Source organism: Pogona vitticeps, chromosome 15 (assembly GCF_051106095.1).
Source record: "Pogona vitticeps strain Pit_001003342236 chromosome 15, PviZW2.1, whole genome shotgun sequence".
Classification (NCBI taxonomy): Eukaryota; Metazoa; Chordata; class Lepidosauria; order Squamata; family Agamidae; genus Pogona; species Pogona vitticeps.
Window position 1 is genome coordinate 4,856,490 of NC_135797.1, and position 20,515 is coordinate 4,877,004.

Consider the following 20,515-nt stretch of genomic DNA (forward strand, 5'->3'; position numbering starts at 1 on the left):
CCAGTGAATCCAATGGTATGGTGAGGACTAGAAACTTGATCTCCCAATCCAGCATTCTAACTATGACACCACACAGATTCTCACTACTACACGGCTATTTGTTTGTAAAACATAAGCTCAGATTTGGAAGCAACGGGTCTGTCTTTACCACCCTGAGCGTCTTCTTTGTGCGGTTAATTGGGGATGCAACTTTTGCCATCGGTTTTATGGTTTTGGGCGGTTCATTTTGTTCTCCTGCGTTGCTTATGCAAAAAAGTTTATTGGGTGCTTTATTCTATTTATAAGCGGCTTGGTAAAAGAGAAAAACAGGGCGCCGACTTCAGAGCCTTAGTTGGCGCCAGACGGAAAAGGGGTTCATTCCCCCCCCCGGAAAAAAGTCATTAATTTTTTAAAAATTTGAAACAGAATAATATTCTAGCTTTTATTTCAATTGTTTGATGCTATTTCAACTGTAAGCTGCTTTTACCCAAGCCGGGTGCTGCCAACTTGACACTTTTTTCTTTTTGTGGGCGCCTGTTGGGAAAACGCTTTCTCTTTATTTATTCCAGCCTTTTAATCTGTCAGAAATTAATTTTTGATTTGCTTTGCTCACGCTTTGATTAGTGTTTGCTACAGTGCTATGAAATCCAATCACGTGAAAAACATTATTTAAACTCTTAAAGTAAACAAATCATTTAAGGGAAAGAAACCCAAGAATAACACGAAAATCTTAAAAAACAAGCCAAAACGGATCAGGCGAATTGGATAACAATCACTATTTCCTTAATCAAGTCAGCTTAATTCTGGCTTCTACATGTGACACAGCTGTCTACAAACCAGCACTCTCCAGATGTGTGGGATTACATGCACCATCATCCACTGACGAATGGGGAACACAAAGAGGAGGGCCTCAAAGTAAGATCTTAACTTGAGATCTTAACCAGAGGATAGTGGTTTAGGTCTCTGGCTCCAGAACGAGCGGATGGGAGTTCGAGACTCTGGCGAGCCTCTTTGACAGCGGCTAGATTTGACGACGAGGTCCCTTCCAGCTCTAAGATATTTCTAAGATTGTCAAACCAACTTGTGGGTCTACCCTGGGCACCTCATGAGAAGGCCGGATTCTCCGGAAAAGACCATCAGGCTGGGAAAAGTGGAAGGCAGCAGGAAAAGAGGAAGACCCAATACGAGATGGACAGACTCACTTAAAGAAGCCACAGGGTTGAGTTTGCAAGAGCTGAGCCGGACTGTTGGGGGTAGGACATTTTGGAGAGGGATCATTCATGGCATCGCTATCAGTCGGAGGCGACCTGACAGCACCTAACACAAACAGCCATCGCACCTCGCCAGTTGTAGCCGCATGATACCGTTTGAACAGCGCTGCCCTAAGGAATGGGGTGGCCTTTAGTGGTGGGAACTTGGAAGGCATTCAACCACAGCAGAGGGTTTTATGGGACCGATAGGAGGAAGCACGCAGAAAAGGGCGACCATCTTCGCTTCCATGGAGTGGCCAGAAAAGAGAATGTCGAATCATCCTACAATTCTGTTATTTATTTGGCCAGCTTTTTGCCAAGGACTTTTCTCCACCAGCTGCCGAGGCTCACGGATCAGAAGGAAGTGGGAAAAGAGGGCGGGTAGGGACTAGCCCATGTTGCAGTGCGAGGTTTTTTTCCACCCCATTCCCCTTTTGTTCTCTTCCCGGGGGCTTGGATCCAAGCAGAGAAGCCTTTCCTTGCAGTCGCCTTCCGAGAATCTCCGAATCCAGAGTTCTGAGCTGGGCTGTATATTCCTCCGGAGACGTCACGGCCGCGCCGGGACACGCAGGCCCCGGCTGGCCTGCACCCAAGAATCTGCCCATCTCTTCGGCTGCCAAAACAGAGAGAGAGAGAGAGAGAGAGAGAGAGAGAGAGAGAGAGAGATCAACGGAGCATTGTTAAATTAAAATTAAAAACAATTAAAAACAAAAAAAAGGAGTGTGTTATCAGCGAGTTGCGTGAGCGGCGCCAACTCCTAGAGAACAGCGAAGCTTTAAACTGCCTTTTTTTGAAAACACACCTACATGCAGGCGATCACTCCCATATTCCTCCCGCCGAGCCACTGTGGATTTTGGGAGTGGTAGTCCCTCAGAGCGTAACTGGTCAATCGGATCTATTTCTTATTTTTGTAACTTGCAGGCATTTGCTTTCTGAAAGTAACTCCATTGATGTCCATGCCTACGGTTGGGGTTTGGCCAAGGACCCACAGAAAGAAAGAGAGAGAGAGAGAAGGAAGGAAGGAAGGAAGGAAGGAAGGAAGGAAGGAAGGAAGGAAGGAAGGAAGGAGAATTTTTCCCCCTCCACTGAAAAGTGGTAGAACTCTCTTCAAAACTTCAAAAGAAAGACTCAGCAGAGCTGTACATAATTTAAGCTGAGAAAATATATGCAGGGTGTGATGAATTTGCATCCTCTATTTAGATTCTGTGCAACCGATTTCTCTTGCAGAACCCAGAATGTTCATAATACATTCAAGTTGCAGAATCTGGAAACTGCGTACCTTCCACTTGCAGAATCCGAGACTTGCATACATACTGTACATTCAGGTTGCAGAATCATCATTATCATTATCCACAACTGGCTCAAGTCACAGGATCCAAGACAGACCTTGGCAAATTCAGTTTTTTGGGCTACAGTCCTGAGCCTCTTCCGGCTACTAGGCCTACTGGCTTTGTTGGTCTGGGGATTCTGGGACCCGTAGTTCAAACAAAAAAAGTCCTATCCAAGTTTTTGAGACAAGGATTTGTTTCATATATTCCTCTTACAGCATGGATTCGAGAATCTCTCGTACAGAGGCAGAAAAACTGGGTTTCCTTTGTTTGGTTTGATTTTATTTAAAGCTCATAACAGAGGCTGGCTTTGTCTCCCATGAAAGCTCGTGGCTTTTGGGCTTTTTAAAAAATCCACACTGAAGTTCCAGATGTTTCTCACAAGCCAGCCATCCCGAGTCATGTCAGGAATCTTGTCTCTAACCCCCTCCAGATGGCCCCTTCCAAATTAAGCCACAAATCATTGTCGTTTCCAGCCTGTGGGGGCTGTAAGGGGTCTCCCCTGACTTGTACGCCTGCCAATCGGATTTCGCACAACTGTTCCACCAGCAAAAGAAAAGTGCCGCGGGGTGGATAGGTGCGTCTGGATTTCTTTCCGTTGCCTATAAATGCCGAACTGCCCTGAAAATGCAAAACCACCGCGTCTCTGAGAATGCACAGAGTGCCCCGTCGGTGAGCCTCCAGGGTGTGAGCAATTTCACTGTCAAGCTAAACTTGGGGGGGGGGTAGCCCTCCCACTTAGCCAAGTTGACCCCAAAGATGTGAGCAAGGCTCCTATCTCATCCTCTGAACGAAGTGATGTCATGGGTATTAACTGGGGGTTTCGGCAGATAGATGCTGATTCCGTGTCTAGAAACAGTGCTCCTTTGAGAGGAGAACACTGTCTGAATATGCAAACACAAGCTTGTCTCTATCTGCCTTGTGAGATTAGTTTTTGTTTTACAATGGATCATCTATAAGATAGCCCAGATTTGTTTGCGTGTCTGATGTCTCGGGCAGGTAGCACTGAAAGATCTGTGAGCTGGAAGGGATCATGTTACAGGAGAGAGAAATCTGCATTAGCCTTAATGTGTGATCTGACTCCATGTATAGAGCATGCGCCGACGTTGATGACATTTCGGCGCCAGGTCAAAACCTTCCTGTTCCAGAAGGCTTTTAATTGAAATAACATCAACTGTGGGTCCTGATGATGGCAATTTTAATTGTATTTTAATTGTATTTAATCATTTTATTTTTATTGTATTGAATTTTAATTATTGTAAGCCGCCCAGAGACCTCTGGGCAGAGTGGGCGGCATATAAATTAATAAAATAAAATAAATAAATAAATGTGACCTTTAATTTATTTTATTTATTTATTTATTTATTTGATTTTTACCCCGCCCCTCTAGACCATGTCTAATTCCAGTGACTAGGCCTAGGTCCACCCAAGCTTCCTGTTCCTGCCCCAGTGCTGGCTGGGAGTTTTCTGTCTGAACAGGAAGCTTAGGCCGAGCGAGGCCTAGCTAAGCTTCAAACCCTTTTTTCCCCAAGGCGAGCCACATTTAGGTTGTCTGTCCAGGTGTCTCTAAAACAAGCAGAAAGAGCAATTGTGTGATTTGTAGTCCAAGAAATCTGAATATTCAACCCCTATCAGTGACCTGTTCTTTAGCTTCGTATCAGCAAGACAAGGGCACAATAAGGGGTGTAATTCTTACCGTCCCTTTTAAACTTACACCAGCCCTGTGAGGTAGGCACAAAATATTTTGCGAAGTTACTATTAAAAAAGGCAGTTGTTTATCATTTCAGGACCGTGTCCAGAGGCAGAATTGCAGGTTGGAAGGATGACTCACGAAAGCCCCATGAGGCGCCGTGTACGTCTATATTAAGACATGGACCTTCCTTCCCTTTCCACAGGGCACCTACTTATAATTCTAACAGGAACTAAACAGTTAAAATTGCAGCACAAAAGGAGTGAAGTTATCCTTCATTAAGCTGAAGAGGCATAATGTAATGTAGTTACAAATTGGGAAAGGAGTGAATTACAAGTAACTAGTTATTTGTAACTAGCTACTTCCAAGCTCTAGTTGAAAGGTGAGCTGTATAGTTGAGCGGAAAGGTGAACTCAGATCTTTCCAGTTCATTATCCAGGGCTCTAACCATTAACCGCATTGCCTACCCTTCTCATCAAACGCACATTTAGGCTTTTTTTAAGTGCTGGAAAGGGTTCTTTTCTAACAAGGCAGATGGAGAAACAGTTAAGCGGCTGTGCTCAGAAGGAGGAGGCAAAAAGCTTCTATGCCTTTTCTGGCCTTGCCAAGAGAAAAAAAAAGCTTTTCAGAGAGCAAAAGGTGAGCAGACAATGGGCCAAACACAGACAATATTGCTCGTTTCTTTCTTTATTATTTCTTGCCACTTTGCCTCCCGTCCCGGGTAGTTAAGAAGGGCCAAGTTTTTGTTTTATGACAGGTTGGGCACCCCTCTGTGAGGGCAAAGTGTCCCTTGGCACAGAAAAGCAGCCTTTACCAGAAAGACCTCGGCTGCGGAGCCAGGGGTGGCGAATTCGATTCCCCCACAGGGCCTGGACTCGATGATCGATGCGGTCCGTTCCAGCTCTGCCGTTCTAAGAGGATGATTTGGAAGTCCTTCGAGACTACACCACCAACACACCAGTCCTCACCAGGATAGGGGAGCATCAGAGGAGCATGATGGGAGTTGTAATCTGTCAAGGCCTTGAAAGCCCGCCACCCCGGTTTAAAATAAAAAGCCTTGTTGATCTTCAGCCGGTTACCTTGGGTACCTCCTGCCACTTCAGAGGCTTTTTGGTGGACTTTGAAAAAAACGAAGTCATTTGGTGGGTGTGTATGTTCTGATCCGAGCTTGCAGATGCCACTTCCGTGGACTACGTAACCCATAATTCCTCGGCTACTGTCAATCAATCCAGTCACAGCCAATAGTTACCTCTCTACCTTAGATTATTTTTTTCTGCCTTTTTTTTCCAGCTGGGGGTCTGTCTGGGTTCGTTACAGAGTCTGTCCGAAGTTATTCGAGTGACATGTTCTATCTGCTATGTGTTTTATTTATTAATTTATTATTTTTAATTGCCCTGTCTTTTATTTTATTTTCTCATTCCTACAGTCTCTGAGTGAACAACTGAGACAATAAGTGCCAGCTGAAGTAAACTAACAAATAAGGAGTGGTCTACTGAGGGAGACTTAAAGCTAATCTGCTCTGTAGGTTCCTTCCCGAACAAATGCACCTTTAAACTGGTCCTCCTCATCCACATTTCCTTGGGTGTAAACCCTTTTGTGCATGGCCTTAAACGAAAAGGGCCTCTAGTATTATTCGGCAAAAATCTACTTCCTGAAAAGGTACAGGAGGGAAAATACGTTTCTCCTTAGAAAAAGCTTTATCTTTTTTAGTGTTTTGAAAAATTCAAGAGCTCGGTTGCAACACATATAGTTAGATGGGTTTGAATAAACTTGCCCTGCAAATCAGTCAAAATGGTACATTTGCTATGAAGAAAAGATCCCAAAAAGATATGGAAAATATGTAAAAAACCATCATCCCCACTATCCTTTAGACACCAGGTCATCCTCATTCTGTATAGCATAGTATTGTAGATCGTGGGGATATAAGCGAAAATACCACTGATTGGGCTCCAGAATACAGTTTCTAAAGAATTTGCCTCTCTTGCTGTCTTTAATTCTAAAAGATCAAGTTTCTTGCCCTCATGATGGTGGTAAGCTTTAGATGCCTGGGGGCTGCTTTTGTTTGATTCTTCTTCAGCTTGGAGACATAGGGTGTGAAAAGATGGCCTTTTGAAGCTGCGCCTTACTTTCGAGCCGGTTTAAATTCCCCGGAGGCTGAGTGTTTTTGTGTGAGCTGATTCTTGCAACTTAAACTGAGCAAACTAGAGGTGTTCTTTTCATGATTTTTTTTTAATTTTTTGGCCTTTTGAAATGGAAATAAAGTCCAATTCCTCCATTCTGTGTGGAAATACAGACATCACATGGATTACGAAGCAGGAGGTCTGGCGGGAGGGAAGAGGGGGTGGTGGTATAGGAAGAGACAGAAAAAATTAATGCCTGCCCTTATTTAAGCAAGGTCATCATTTCTGAAAGTCTCCCGCAGGCTAATTGATTCAGGACTTCGCGGGGGAGATGGTGAATTTCAGCCGGGGCTGTGCCTGGAGCGAGATTAGAAAACGGTACCACTGGAATTTTGGCTTATCTTTGCTGCCCGAGGGTGAATTGGCCTGCAGGGTCCTAAGGCAAGAAACTCAGCTCTGAAAGGTAAAGAAGGATCCCCACGAAAATCAGCGCCTTCGGATCAGCTTGACTGCTTTCAGCAACCAACAAATTCGCCGCTTCTGACAGATAAAATAGAGAGGGAAAGGTACAGAGCAGAGAGGCGGGGCTCTTCAGAATTCAGAGACAGGGAAGGAATGATTGGTTAGTGCTGGATAGATTGACAGTCCCCCCCTAACCCAGAAAGCTCCGCCCAGCCCAACTTACTAAAGGCAGCATGCGAGGTTGCATAAAACTCTGATTTTCTTAATGCTCGCCAGTCAGTTCACCTCTAGATTTGGTGGCTTCTACATCTGGCTCCCCGCGGTAAAGACCTAGTTGTCTGACTCTCATTATGGCTTTGTCCTGGAGATTTTGTGCTGTGCCAGAATCCCGCTCCAGAAAAGGCAAAGAAGCGGCTGTGTTAATGATGAACGTCCAAATTTGGTCTCTTTACAAAAATTATGCCAACGTTCTGTAGCGTTCTTAGAACACTATGTAAGTCCAAAAATTGAGTGTTTTTTTTAAGGGCCACTGTCAAATACGTCATGGGCCGATCAGATGGGGATTCCGAGTTAATACCCCCTGAATCCAACATGACGGTCAATGTTTTGTAAAAGTTCTGTAGGGTTTCAAAGTGCAAAAAACACAGGATTTGTACGAAACGCACATGGATAACTCGAAGTAAAGACTCAGGATGCATGTGGTCCACCACCCAAGCCTAAAAAAACTTATTTAAGGCTACCCTCCATTTGGCTGAATTTGGTATGCATATCACAGCCGCGAGATGGAAGGTTTGGGTCTGGTGTAACGCAGCTTATCAGCTCTTCCTCCCCTCTCTTTTCTGGCCGGCAGGTCTTATAAGCCAGCAAAACAGATCTGCGGAGGGAGCCCTCCCCTGACAGATCCCTGCAATCATCCTGCAGAAGGAGAAGGGGCAGACAAACTGGACCCAGTTCAGAGGAGGGCCACGAGGATGATCCGGGGACTGGAAACCAAGCCCTAGGAGGAGGAAAGATGGAAAGAACTGGGCTGGTTTAGACTGGAGAAAATAAGACCGAGGGGAGGCAGGAGAGCACTTTTCAAATATTTGAAAGGGAGTCCTACAGAGGAAGGGGCAGGATCTGTTCTCCATCATCCCACAGTGCAGGACACAGTCATGTTGGGCTCCAGAAACAGGAAGCCAGATGCAGGCTGAAGACAAGGGAAAACTTCTTAACTGTTAGAGCAGTACGGCAACGGAAGCCATGACCTCGGGGGGGAGGTGAGCGCTCCAGCACCGGAGGCATTCAAGACAAAATGGGACAACCCTGGGTCAGATCTGTTTTGACTTGGATTCCTGCCTTGAGCAGGGGGTTGGACTAGATGGCCTTCGAGGCCCCTTCCGGCTCCATCGTTCTATGATTCAGTGGGTCTCAGAGAGGGCGAAAAGGGGATAACAAAGAGAGGAAGGTTCACTGCGGTCGGGATCCGTCCCTGCCTGCCACCAGCGTTGAGACCCTAATTTATCCTGAAAGGACAGAGAAGAAGACAGAGAAGAAGACAAACAGCCTTGAGACTGGGGCAGAAAACACGGGGCCAAAGCCGTTCTTAAATCTTTGCATTGGCCATCTGGGGGGTGCCCCTTTGACTCCTCGAATCCTCGGGCTTGGTGCAGGCCACATTGGCCACCTGCAAAATCACCCCACCGGCAAACCCACGTTGGTAAACCCGGCATGATGTCCTCTGGGGAAGATTTCCACACCACCTCTGCTGGGTTGCCTAAGGATCCTTAACCACGAGAAGGGTCTGTTCCCCTCGTCACGTCCGGTGCCGAATACTGGGGTGAAGCCAGGCTGTTTTCCCCGCAGGCTTCTTCGCACATTTGGGAACAGAACGGATACTTCACACGCAGTCCCGTTTTGCAGCCAGCAGCAGGCGGTGACCAAACTTGTGGCCGGTGTGAATTCTCTGTGGATGGTGTTCCGTTTCCTGTATTTCTCCACTTAGAGGTGGCACTTTATATGGATAGGACAGCCACCCGCTAGATATCGTGGAAGAAATACTTTACACAAAACATCCCTGGGCAATACTTATTTTAATACCGTTTGATCAAAAATGGGGAATCCGAATACACACATACCTCCAGCTCCTTGGCTTCACCTGTTGAATTTTCCCTGTTGTGTTGTTGTCTGCCATCAACTCATGTTGGACTCATGACGACTCTATGAACGAACCATCTCCAAAATGCCCTCTCTTCAACCGCCCTGCTCAGCTCTTGCAAACTCAAAAGCCTGTGGCTTCTGTTATTGAGTTGATCCATCTCGTATTCGGGGTCCTCCTCTTTTCCTGCTGCCTTCCCCCTTTTCCAGCATGATGGCCTTTTCCCGAGAATCCTCTTACCTAGGGTGACCTAAAAGGGTTCCTTTTTCCATTCTAAGCCTTTCCAACCAGGGCTGCTGAAGACAAGATAATCTGAAGCTTGCTCATTCATAGCATCACCCCCATAAATTAGAGGCGATTTAACAACAAGTTACAATTTACAAACTAGATGGGCGGCTTTTATATTGTAATAAAGTGACATATCTTTTAGACATCCGGGACTACTTTTGAAATTGGTTAGGCCATTTTAAAAAGTGTCTATCTACCTATACATATGATACATCTCGAGACTTGGGTTTCTCTTTTATAATTCTGAAATCTTGCTCTGAGTATATCAGACAAAGAAAGAATACCAAACTAAAACAAAACAAAACAAAAAGGATTTTAAAAATGTGGCACTTTAAAGACTAACTAATACACAGGATGTATCAACGCATGGGGTATAGCTATATATATAGCTATGAGTAAGTTTTCAAAGTGGACCACATTGTGGCCAGCAGAAATGTTCAAAACCGGTCTGAGATCTTTCCGATGCGTGAGCAGAAAATGTTCCTCCTGGCTCTTTTTAAAACTTTTTTCCCCGTGCCTTTTAAATTTTTTCCTGTTGGCACAGACAGATGACACACTGCTCGGGGGGTCAAATGACCTCAACAGCAAACAAAACTACAGCACAGAAACCGTGGCTTCGGAACACAATCCAGGTGCAGAATCATGTCCAAAATCTTGGCTAAAAACGGAGCATTCAACTTTACAGAGCTTTGCTCAGTTGAAAGGAAGGGAGGGAGGGAGAAAAGCCACATCAACAGCATTAGGGAAGCGAGACAGCCAATATAAAAATACAGTGGTGCCTCGCTAGACGATGATAATCTGTTCCACTGAAATTGCTGTTTAGCGAAATCATCGTCTAGCGAAAAGCATTTCCCCATTGGAATGCATTGAAACCTGTTTTTTATGCGTTCCAATGGGGAAGAATCGTCGTTGTCTAGCGAAAATCGGCCATAGGAAAGCCGCTTTGCGAACCGCCGATCAGCTGTTTAAATCGCTGTTTTGCAAAGCTTATGTCCCAAAAACACCTGTTTTGCAAGCGCGGAGGGAGCTGTCAAAATCGTTCTCTAGCGAAAATCGGTTTGCAAAGCAGGGACCAAACATTGTCCAGCGAAATTCCCCCATAGGAATCACTGTTTTGCGAATCACTATAGCGATTGCAAAAAGTCAATGTCTAGCAAAAAAACCTGTCTAGCGAGGCACCACTGTATAATTTACATACACGCTTTGATATGAAAATGAATGAACACAACGTTACTATACAGGTTACGAAGTAGTTTGTTGAGACACCCAACAATTTTCAAGAGCTCTGTGGATATATGTTTTTCAGATTGACTGAATCATATTGAGTAATTTGGAGCAAAGCAGAAGATGGGGGACCAGCCCCAGAACTCATGAGCCTTCTTGAGCCACAAGGCCCGGAAGCATCCACAACCGACCGCATGGGTTAAAAAGAAACACCTCTTCCCGGATCCTTGTATTTTCTGCTTCCATGGCATTGTAAGAGCCTAACCTGAGCTCAGGGAACGTGAAGCTGCCAACCTAGCAGCCCTGCAGAGCGGGCCAGCGCATGCTTTGCAATATGGTACGGGTAACTTTGGAAATACAGATGCTCATCACAATGCTCCCCACAACCCACCCCTCACTCCAAGGAGAATTAAATGCAAGTAGGCAGGTCGACCAGCCCAAAGCAACTATGAGCAGGTCTTTTGTAACTCCAATGGCTCTTAATTGCCCATTCGCCCTCAAACCGCTCTCAAATATTGTATAGTGTAAAGGGAATTGTTTGCAGGGAGATGGCATTCCTGGCAAAACCTGTTTCTCTCCCAGCAACTGTGAGGATTACTGTACAGCTAAACTCAGCGAATCCAGGGAATCCTTGGGTCTCCAGATGTTCTTGGACTGCAACTCCCAGAAATCCTGGCCAGCACTGCTAGTGGTGAAAAGGCTTCTGGGAGTTTTATGCCAAGAACATCTGGGGACCCAAGGTTGGCAGCCACTGCTGTTGGGGGCGGCACAGGATGTTCACCCCGTGAGCCCTGATTCCACTACACCAATGATGAGGATAATAATAATCTTGGAACAGCAGAGCTGGAAGGGACCCTTTAGATCATCCAGTCCAGCCCCTGTCAAGAAGGCACGGCGGGGATTCGAACCCCCAACCTCCGGCTCTGCAGCCAGAGGCCTAAACCTCTGAGAGCGCTCCATTACATTGTCTCCTGAAGTTCCCATGTTCAATCCCTCGCATCTCCAGCTACGGCAAAGAAAGAGTTCGGACTAAAATCCGGGACAAGGCCTACCCGCTCCGTTCTGTCTTAGCAACGGTCCAAAGCATGTCGTGATCTTTGCCGGGTGGGGACATGGCGGAAATCTTCAACCGGGCTTCTTACAGGCCGAGCCAACGCCAGCACCGCTGACGCCAGCAAACTAGAGAGGGACCCTTTGTTCGGGAGCCTTTCCCCCTTGCAGGGCGGGCTCAGTAGCAACCCCCCGGGACAGTCATTAGAGCCCTTCTGTTGTTCTCCTCGCCCTCCTTTGTTTTCCTCCGGAGATGTCAGAGGCTTGTTTATCACATCCTCGGCCCGAGGATGGAGCGACATCTCCTAAAGACACAGGCCTGTTTTCTCCTCCTCTTTTCCCTCCATGCGGTTCTACATCCAGGCAGTGCTGGTGGAAGAACCGGGAGCCAGCTCTGCCGTTGGGCAGAGTGAAGGTGCCGTCTCAGGTGGGAGGGTCATGCCAGGGTAGCAAATTTTTAGTGATTGGATTCACTGATAATTGAATGTTTACTGCCAGGAATGGGAGACGTGTAGGACCTTTCAGCCCTTGAGCCGCTCCCACATAGCTCACCTTCTTATTTGCTTTCACGTATATCAAGACATATACGTGAAAGCAAATAAATATACCTTCTTCGGCTCCATGCAGATGGTGACAGCAGCCACGAAATTAAAAGACGCCTGCTTCTTGGGAGGAACGCGATGACAAACTTAGACAGCATCTTAAAAAGCAGAGACATCACCTTGCCGACAAAGGTCCGCATAGTCAAAGCTATGGTTTTTCCAGTAGCGATGTATAGAAATGAGAGCTGGACCATAAAGAAGGCTGACCGCCAAAGAATTAATGCTTTTGAATGGTGGTGCTGGAGGAGGCTCTTGAGAGTCCCCTGGACTGCAAGGAGAACAAACCTGTCCATTTTGAAGGAAATCAACCCTGAATGCTCACTGGAAGGACAGATCCTGAAGCTGAGGCTCCAATACTTTGGCCATTTCATGAGAAGAGAAGATGCCCTGGAAAAGACCCTGATGTTGGTAAAGTGTGAAGGCAAGAGGAGAACGAGACGACAGAGGACGAGATGGCTGGACAGGGTCACCGAAGCTACCAGAATGAGTTTGACACAACGCCAGGAGGCAGTAAAAGATAGGAGGGCCTGGCGTGCTCTGGTCCATGGGGTCACGAAGAGTCGGACATGACTTAACAACTAAACAAACAAGAAATATTAAAACATGTATATCCTGCCCTATAGAAAACCATTTTAAAGGCTCGCTCTCGGTTGATTGATTCATCACTTTTCATCCCTGTTTTTCCCGCCGAGCAGTATTACTCGAAGCAGCTTACAAAACCTTATTCACAGTTTTTAGGTCACTCTGCTAATGTTTTGGCGACCCCAGAAAGGACATTGAAATGAAAACTGAAAATAGGGCTGGCTTCTTCAGGACTCACAGATTTTGTCCAGTGTGCACTTTTGAGAGTACATTCTGTTTCTGTAGGCAACACCGAGAGCAAATCTCGTGCATGTATAGATCTCTGCTTGGTGTGTCTGAATAAATAAATTATATTTGCAAAAATCTCAAAATGCAATGCATCTGTTCCTTTAGAGTTGCCACCCTATTATTGTCTTTGTTTTGGTTTTGTGGAAACATAACAAACAAAAAAACACAAACAAAAAGATTAAAAACAAATCAAAAATAAAGTGGATGATATTCTAGCCTAGCTGGTCAATATCCTATTGACCAAGCCAATAAAATCAATACATTGATGCTCACGAAACATTTAAAAGGCTAGTCTGAAAGAGGTGCGTGTCTTCACATACACACTGCACGGGTTGAAAATGTTTCAACAATATTGGATTCTAGAAAGAACATGTCTTTTGACTACACAGGGCTAGACATTGGCTTGACTCAATATATATTCTAAGAAGAGGCTATATAATAGCATTGTAGCTGGCAATATACACTACCTAAAAAGCGACAGGTGACAAATCTGAGCCTGTCCTCCTTTGGGTCCCTCATGAGAAGGCAAGATTCACTGGAAAAGACCATAATGCTGGGAAAAGTTGAAGGCAACAGGAAAAGAGGAAGATCCAATACGAGATGGATCAGCTCCCTAAAGGAAACCACAATGTTGAGCTTTTAGGGTTGTTGAGGACAGGGCATTTCAGAGGCCACCAGAAGCTGGAGGTGACTTGACGGCATGTCGCGACAACAAATAGCAATCGCATTAACTTATCGTGGAACAAAATGTACAATTATTTAGAAAATTGGGAAATACTAGTGTGTTGCTGCTGTTTAGGAATCCGAATCATTTCTTGAACCCAGGCCGGCCTCTTAAAAATAATCAATGCCAGCACTCTGAACCCTAAATTTTCCTCTCCCGGTCTGATTTATGGTGTGTATTTATTTGTCTAGCTTCTTACAAGTCTCTCCTTCCCCCTCTGCCACCACAGGCACTGCTTTTTATTATTATTATTTTGGTCTGTGTGGTGGAAACAGAAGGAGAGACAAATTCTATAGGAAGGTCTAGCCAGACGTTGCAAAAGATAAATAAAGAGTCATGGGCTGGGGGGAAAAAACCCAGAATTTGGAGCCTCTTTCTAAGAATATGTCCAGCCCGTGATTTGCAAGACGTCTCTGGATTTGATTTAGGGGTTTGTGCTTCCGTGGCACTGCTACTGGTGTATGTATGTATGTATGTATGTATGTATGTATGTATGTATGTATGTATGTATGTATGTATCTATCTATCTATCTATCTATCTATCTATCTATCTATCTATCTATCTATCTATCTATCTATCTATCTATCTATCTATCTATCTACCTACAGTCGTGCCTCGCATAGCGAGGTTAATCCGTTCCGGATTAACCTTCGCTATGCTGAAGCATCGCTGAACGGGGCAGGGATTTAATGCGTTCCAAATAGGCCAAATACTCACCGTTCAGCGAAGCTTCGGGATGGCCGGCAGCCATTTTCGCGCCCTTGCCTCGCTTAACGAGGGCGCGAAAACGCTGCGCGCGGCCATTTTGGGCTATTTCCTGGCTTCCGGTGGCCATTTTGGCCGCCGAACAGCTGATCGTCGGGGTTCGTTTTGCGAAGATCGGTAAGCGAAACGCTTACCGGTCTTCGCAAAGCGAATTTTTCCCCATTAAAAAAACGTTGAGCGATCGCATTAGCGATCCGAAAAAACGGATCGCTATGCGATTTCATCGTTATACGGTGCGCTCGTTAAGCGAGGCACCACTGTATCTATCTATCTATCTATCTATCTATCTATCTATCTATCTATCTATCTATCTATCTATCTATCTATCTATCTATCTATCTATCTATCTATCTATCTATCCACACATATACAGTATACATACACACAAATATAGATAGATAGATAGATGAGAGAGAGAGAGAGAGAGAGAGAGAGAGAGAGAGAGAGAGAGAGAGAGAGAGATTCTGCTGCTTACAGACCATAATACACCTTAGGTAAAAACTTGTATCTGTTATAGAATAGTAATCCATGTTTTTATAATCTCGATCGACTGTGCCTGGTATCTTTGAATCATCATCACCATCATCCTTTCCAATTCTGAGTGCTGAAGCCTGCTAGGACTTAAGAATTAAAAAAAAAGAAATTCAATACTTGACCACTATCCTACAACAGACTACTCCAAAACCATCATCCTACTGCAAAGCGCACGCTCCTTTGTGTTACGTCCATAAATCGGCCTTTCGCGTCCGCTTTGAATGCAGGATACTCCAGCCGGCCCGTCAAATCTGCCCCTGGGGAAGAAGGTTGGAAAAATTGACTGTCTCTTTGTGGGTTTTTTTGGATTATAAATCCCAGAATCCTCTTTCTGCCCAGAGAGTAGCAGCATTCGCACTCGGGGCGGATGCCTTTCCACCATTCCGGCCGCATTTTCCCCCCACCCTTTCTCCGTGGGCCTTTGGCTAGGTGACGAATCCCCGGCCCTCCCTCCGGAGGAAATGAGATTTAGCCCCAGTTCTTGCTGAGATACGATGAGAAACAACCTTACGTATACCGTTTTCCTGCCCACCTCTGATAAACCAATTTCCAGGCGTTGGCGCAAATCACCAAGTGAGCAAAGAGAGGAAACGCCTTGACCGCTGTCAGAGGATGTCTCCTGCCATAACAGCCTCGCCGATTTCCTTTTTTAATAAGGTATGACTTTTCCCGCTCTAAAGCTGATATAAAGAGAGGTGACTTCACCCATCCTGTAAGAACGCCGGAATTGCTCAATGCCCGAACTCGCAGCCCGAACACCTTGAGGCTTCGGACACACCTTCTTCCCCGAAATCTTTATTCCAAACTCCCGTTCCCACCTCCATGAGTACAGGCTGCGATTTCTCATCCCGCGTGGGAACCTAACTAAGATCGACGTGTATCATTCTTCCGTCCCTTTCCAATCTGTGCCCTGTCAGTGCCAATAATTAATTAGGTAGCTGAAACGGCATCATCTCTTGATTATTATAATTTTTTTAAAAAAAGGTTATCAGCAGGCTCAGGGAAATGCTAAGATTTCCAGAAGTGGGCCCTCAAAAATATCCCATGAAAAATGTGAAAAGCTAAGAGGGGGGATGATGGTAATGGAATGGGGGATATCCACCTTGAGATCATTTTTCTCATTTTCCACTGCCTTTTTAGAAAAAGCAAGGGGCAATGGGTTTCTCCACCACGGCTGTTGGAGTGAAGATGGAAACCAACTCCAGGGGCTTCTATTTTTTAAAAAAAGTGTAGGGATCTTTCCTCCTGCTCTATCACTGAGTGGATTTTGTTCCTATATAAAAAGTGAAGGCTTCTTTCCTTCCTTTTGGCCTTGACAGTCACTAGCCCATCACATGGGCGTTGCACTCAGTTTGTGTAAATGCCAAGTGCAACCACACACAACTCCATGAGGACGGAGCATGCTCAGTGGCCAGAGAAAAACAAATGAGTATTGGGGAAACAGAAATGAATGGAGTCCATTAGAAAGAGATTTAGCTGCCTGGCCGGCTGGCAGCCTAAATCGGAAGATAGCACACTACAATTTTTTTTGCAGGATAAGCTCGTTTGAAATGTGGTGCTAGAGGAGCCGCCATGGACAGTCAGAACGACAAACTCGTGGATCCCAGATCAAACAATCTCTGAAGTCAAAAAGGTTGATGTTCAAGCCGTCTTCCTTTTGGGCCCGGCTCAAGAATGCAGGATTCTCTGGAAAAGACAAATCATGCTGGAAAAAAAGGTGGAAGGCAGCAGGAAAAGAGGAAGACCAAAGATGAGATGTACAGACAACCTAAAGGAAGCCACAGGATTTAGCTCGGTAAAGCCAGAGCAGGGCTGTTGAGGACGAGACATTTTGAAAATTGCTTATTCATAGGACTGCGGTGAGTGGACTCGACAGCACATAATAACAACAAAGCTTGTTATTCAGATTTCCTTCGGTTATCTCAGGTTTCTGCTGGCTGAGTCATGTTTTCCTGTATGCCCGTATACGGAATTTTTTAAAAAGATGAGTGTGTGTGTTTATGGTGGCAGGGTCACGAGCGGAAGGAAGGCCTTGATCCACAAGGGGATAGAAAGCTTTCAGTCTCACGGCTGCTAGAATCATCATCATCCTCTCCCACCCCGACACGTCCATCCTTCCCCTCCAGAGTCAGACGCCCAATGGGGGGAAAAAGGTGGAAATGATTCTTCCAGTTTCCTAGACCTGGCTTCCATTCCAAATATAGGTCAGAAAAAAATGGATCAGCTGACGGGTGTGTGTGTCATACCCGCTGTCCCTAAAAGAATTTGGGGAAAAACCCCACAAGCATCACAAAACTCTCAGGAACTGCTAACTTGTTATGTTTCAGCATGGCAGTCAATCCATGAGTTGGCTTAAAAAGGGGGGGCTATAGGGTGTCTGTTGACCTTATGTGATGTCACAGAATGTTCACAAACAGTCCAACTTCGAAGGGTGGGGTGGAGCAGGAGATCGCTGGTGGGTTGCTGCTGTTCTCGCAACGAGGGACCAGGATGGGGCTGTGGGAATCGGTGAGGGAACACGATGTTCAGTACTGGGTCCACCCCAGTACTGGACATCGCTAATGCAAAGGTTGTGGGAAAGACATTTGTGAACACCCAGAGAGCTGCTTTTGTCAGAGCACACAACCACCAGGATGGGGTATCTCATTCCCCTTGTTTACGACGAGCCCACAGACCCACACTTAACAAACACCTAAATTTCGCTCACCTGGAAGCAGGGCCTAGCCCTATTGCTGCACGGCCTAGCTCCGGCCTTGCTTCCTGTTGTGAATGTACCAAAAAAGGAAGTGGCTGCATTGCTTTCTGGGAGATGTAGTCCTGTGGCCCTACAGTGCCTAAATCAGCAACTTCAAGACTTCCAGATGTGTTTGGACTACAGCTCCCATCAGGCTGCGGAGAGTCGTAGGCCGCTCCACCCACACCCCAGGTGGCAAGGTGTTAAAATCCCCTACACTCTGCCTACAGCAAGACATACATGCAAATATATTTATAGCACGTAATTCTTGCACCTTGGTTTACAGGTTTCTTAGCTGGAGGGAGAGAGATATCTGCTTTGGGTTTTTTTTTTTAAAGGAGGGAAAACACCCGACTCTTTGCAGAGCGATAAGGCAGCAAGAGCATCGGGATGACTCAAGGAAGACCGTAAAAATATCTGACCTAGTTTCCTCGCTTTGATGCTTGGTCCCGTGCGAACGGGTGGAGACGATCAGGAGATGGAATATTTGATTCAGGAAGGGGAAAATCCGAAAGCCTAGGTGGGCGGGTGATCCGAACCCGTTTCCTACATCTTGTTCTGCCTCGTTGAAATTGTACTTCCATTTCCCCCCGATGTCCAAGAAGTAGGTGGGACTCGTCCGGGGGAAATTAAGTCCAGAACTAGGAGTAGGCACAGATTCTGAGGATGATTCAGTTTTGCTCCTGATCTACTCAAACCTCAGCAAAGTTTGGGGAAAAAGACATCCCCCGAGCCGCGAGTTACGTACTATGATCGTTTCAAGCTCCGCTGCCAAGTAATTACTATTTTGGAGTAGTTTCTGAAAAATAACTCTTTACTTTTCTGTTCCTTCAAAAGTAACTATCTTAATTCCTTTTTTTGGAAAAAAGGACCCAAATGCTTCCCGGTGATACAAAAGACCCTCTTCCCATCCGCAACGTGACACGTGTGTCAACCCTTCAGCCATATGCGATCTCTCCTCCATCACAACTAAAAAGTTACAGTTACTAAAGAGTTACAGTTACACAACTAGAAAGGTTCAGCAGGGTTGCTGAAATCCACAGCTTACCAAAGCCGAAGAGGAGAACAAGCCTTTGTGATGTCATTGCCACCCAGTAAGAGGGATTCCCATTGTCTGATTATCTTGTCTTGTGCACACAGATAAAGAGACTCATTTTCCAATTGTTACACAGGAGAAACAATTCCTGTATCAGCTTTCTGAAGTTTTAGACCCTGAGCCTTAGCAGCACAGCAGTACTATAAAGAAGTTACTCTTCATTACATTGCAACCGTAACTTAATTTAGTTATGCCTTCTTGATTACTTTTTAAAAAGGAATTGACTTTGTTGCTGATGTTTGTTGTGTGCTGTCAAGTCACTCCTGAATCATGGTGGCCCTAGAATCGAGCAATTTTCAGAATATCCTCTTCTCAACAGCCTTGCTCAGCTCTTCTAGGCTACATTCCGTGGCTTCCTTTAGGGAGCCGGTCCACCTCGTATTTAGTCTTCCTCTTCTCCTGCTGCCTTCCACCTTTCCTGGAATTATCATATTTTCCAGAGAATCCTGCCTTCTCATGATACGCCAAGCGTTGGACAGCCTCGGCGCCAACATTTTCTTTTGCCTCCAGGGATCATTCAGGCTCGATTTGATCGAGGACCCACTTGGTAAGTCTTTCTGAGAGTTCATGGTATCTTCAAAGCTTTCTCCTCCAGCCATCACATTCCAGGCTGAGAGAACAGTGCAATTATGGGGTGGCATGGGGAGATGAGATTAATATAATATAATATATATTTTTCCAGGTATAAGACTATACTTTTGTCTAAGATCTTTAGACTAAAAATTGAGGGTCGTCTTATACATGGAAGTAAGCTGAGGAGAGAACAAAAACAAGTGGAGGGGAAAGCAGGGATCAAAGCGATCCTGCAGCGCTTTGATCCCTTTCCCTCTCCACTTGCTAAGCCCCACTTTTTAGATTTCTTAATTTTGGATTAGAAAAGGGGGGGCGTCTTATACATGGGGGCATCTTAAACACGGAAAAAAACGGTAATATAATATATAGAGCTAGAAGGGACCCTGTGGATCATGAGGTCCAACCCCTGTCAAAGAGGCACTGGCGGGATTCGAACTCCCAACCTCCCACAGCCAAAGACCTCAACCCCTGTGCTATCCTTAGCCTCCTCTACGTCTTGTCTTGAGTTTTTCCAGCCGAGCTGGTTGAGATGGGTTGCCAAGTCTCTGGTGAGCCGAAGGGTCTCCCTCCCTCCTTCACCCGCAGAGCCGGCCCTACCGTTAGGCCCAGCGAAGAAGCCGCCTCAGGCAGCATATTTTGAGGGTCTCAGAAGGACGGCAAACTCTTGCTTCTTCCATTGCCTCGTCTTTGTTATGTCCAGAAAAGGGGAGAGGCTTTTCTGAGCCGTTTGGCTGCTTTAGGACTTCGGGAGAGGGGCCGGGGGACTGCTGGGCCTCAGGCGGCCAAATCTGTTTGGCAGCGTGGGTGGGAAGTTCTCCGAACTGGAGCCGAGACAAAAGGGAGAGGCAGAGAGTCGGAGGTTAGGGAAGGACAAGGGATAGGAAAGAGAGAGAGGGAGGGAGAGGGAAGGACGAAGAAGGAATTTCTATAAATTCTTATAGAATCTGCCCATTGTTATCATCTTATATATATAGAATATGACACCCGATGAGAATAGATTGCTGGTTTGGAACACAACACACCCTCTATTGTGCCTATTGTTTCGAAAGCTGGATCCGACCGACGCTGGAGCGGCAATTTCTGCCTCT

At 45.8% G+C, this 20,515-nt stretch overlaps 1 protein-coding gene across 1 annotated transcript in view; it reads right to left on the bottom strand.

Annotated features, from left to right (window-relative positions):
• Positions 1-534: 534 nt before the first annotated feature.
• Positions 535-20,515, bottom strand: part of LOC110080983 (palmitoyltransferase ZDHHC3) — a 55,950-nt gene continuing 35,969 nt past the window's right edge. The window contains exon 9 of the mRNA XM_072983871.2: positions 535-1,842. Within this exon, the coding sequence (XP_072839972.2) occupies positions 1,577-1,842 (266 nt within the window). The 3' untranslated portion in view covers positions 535-1,576. The remainder of the gene's footprint in view (positions 1,843-20,515) is intronic.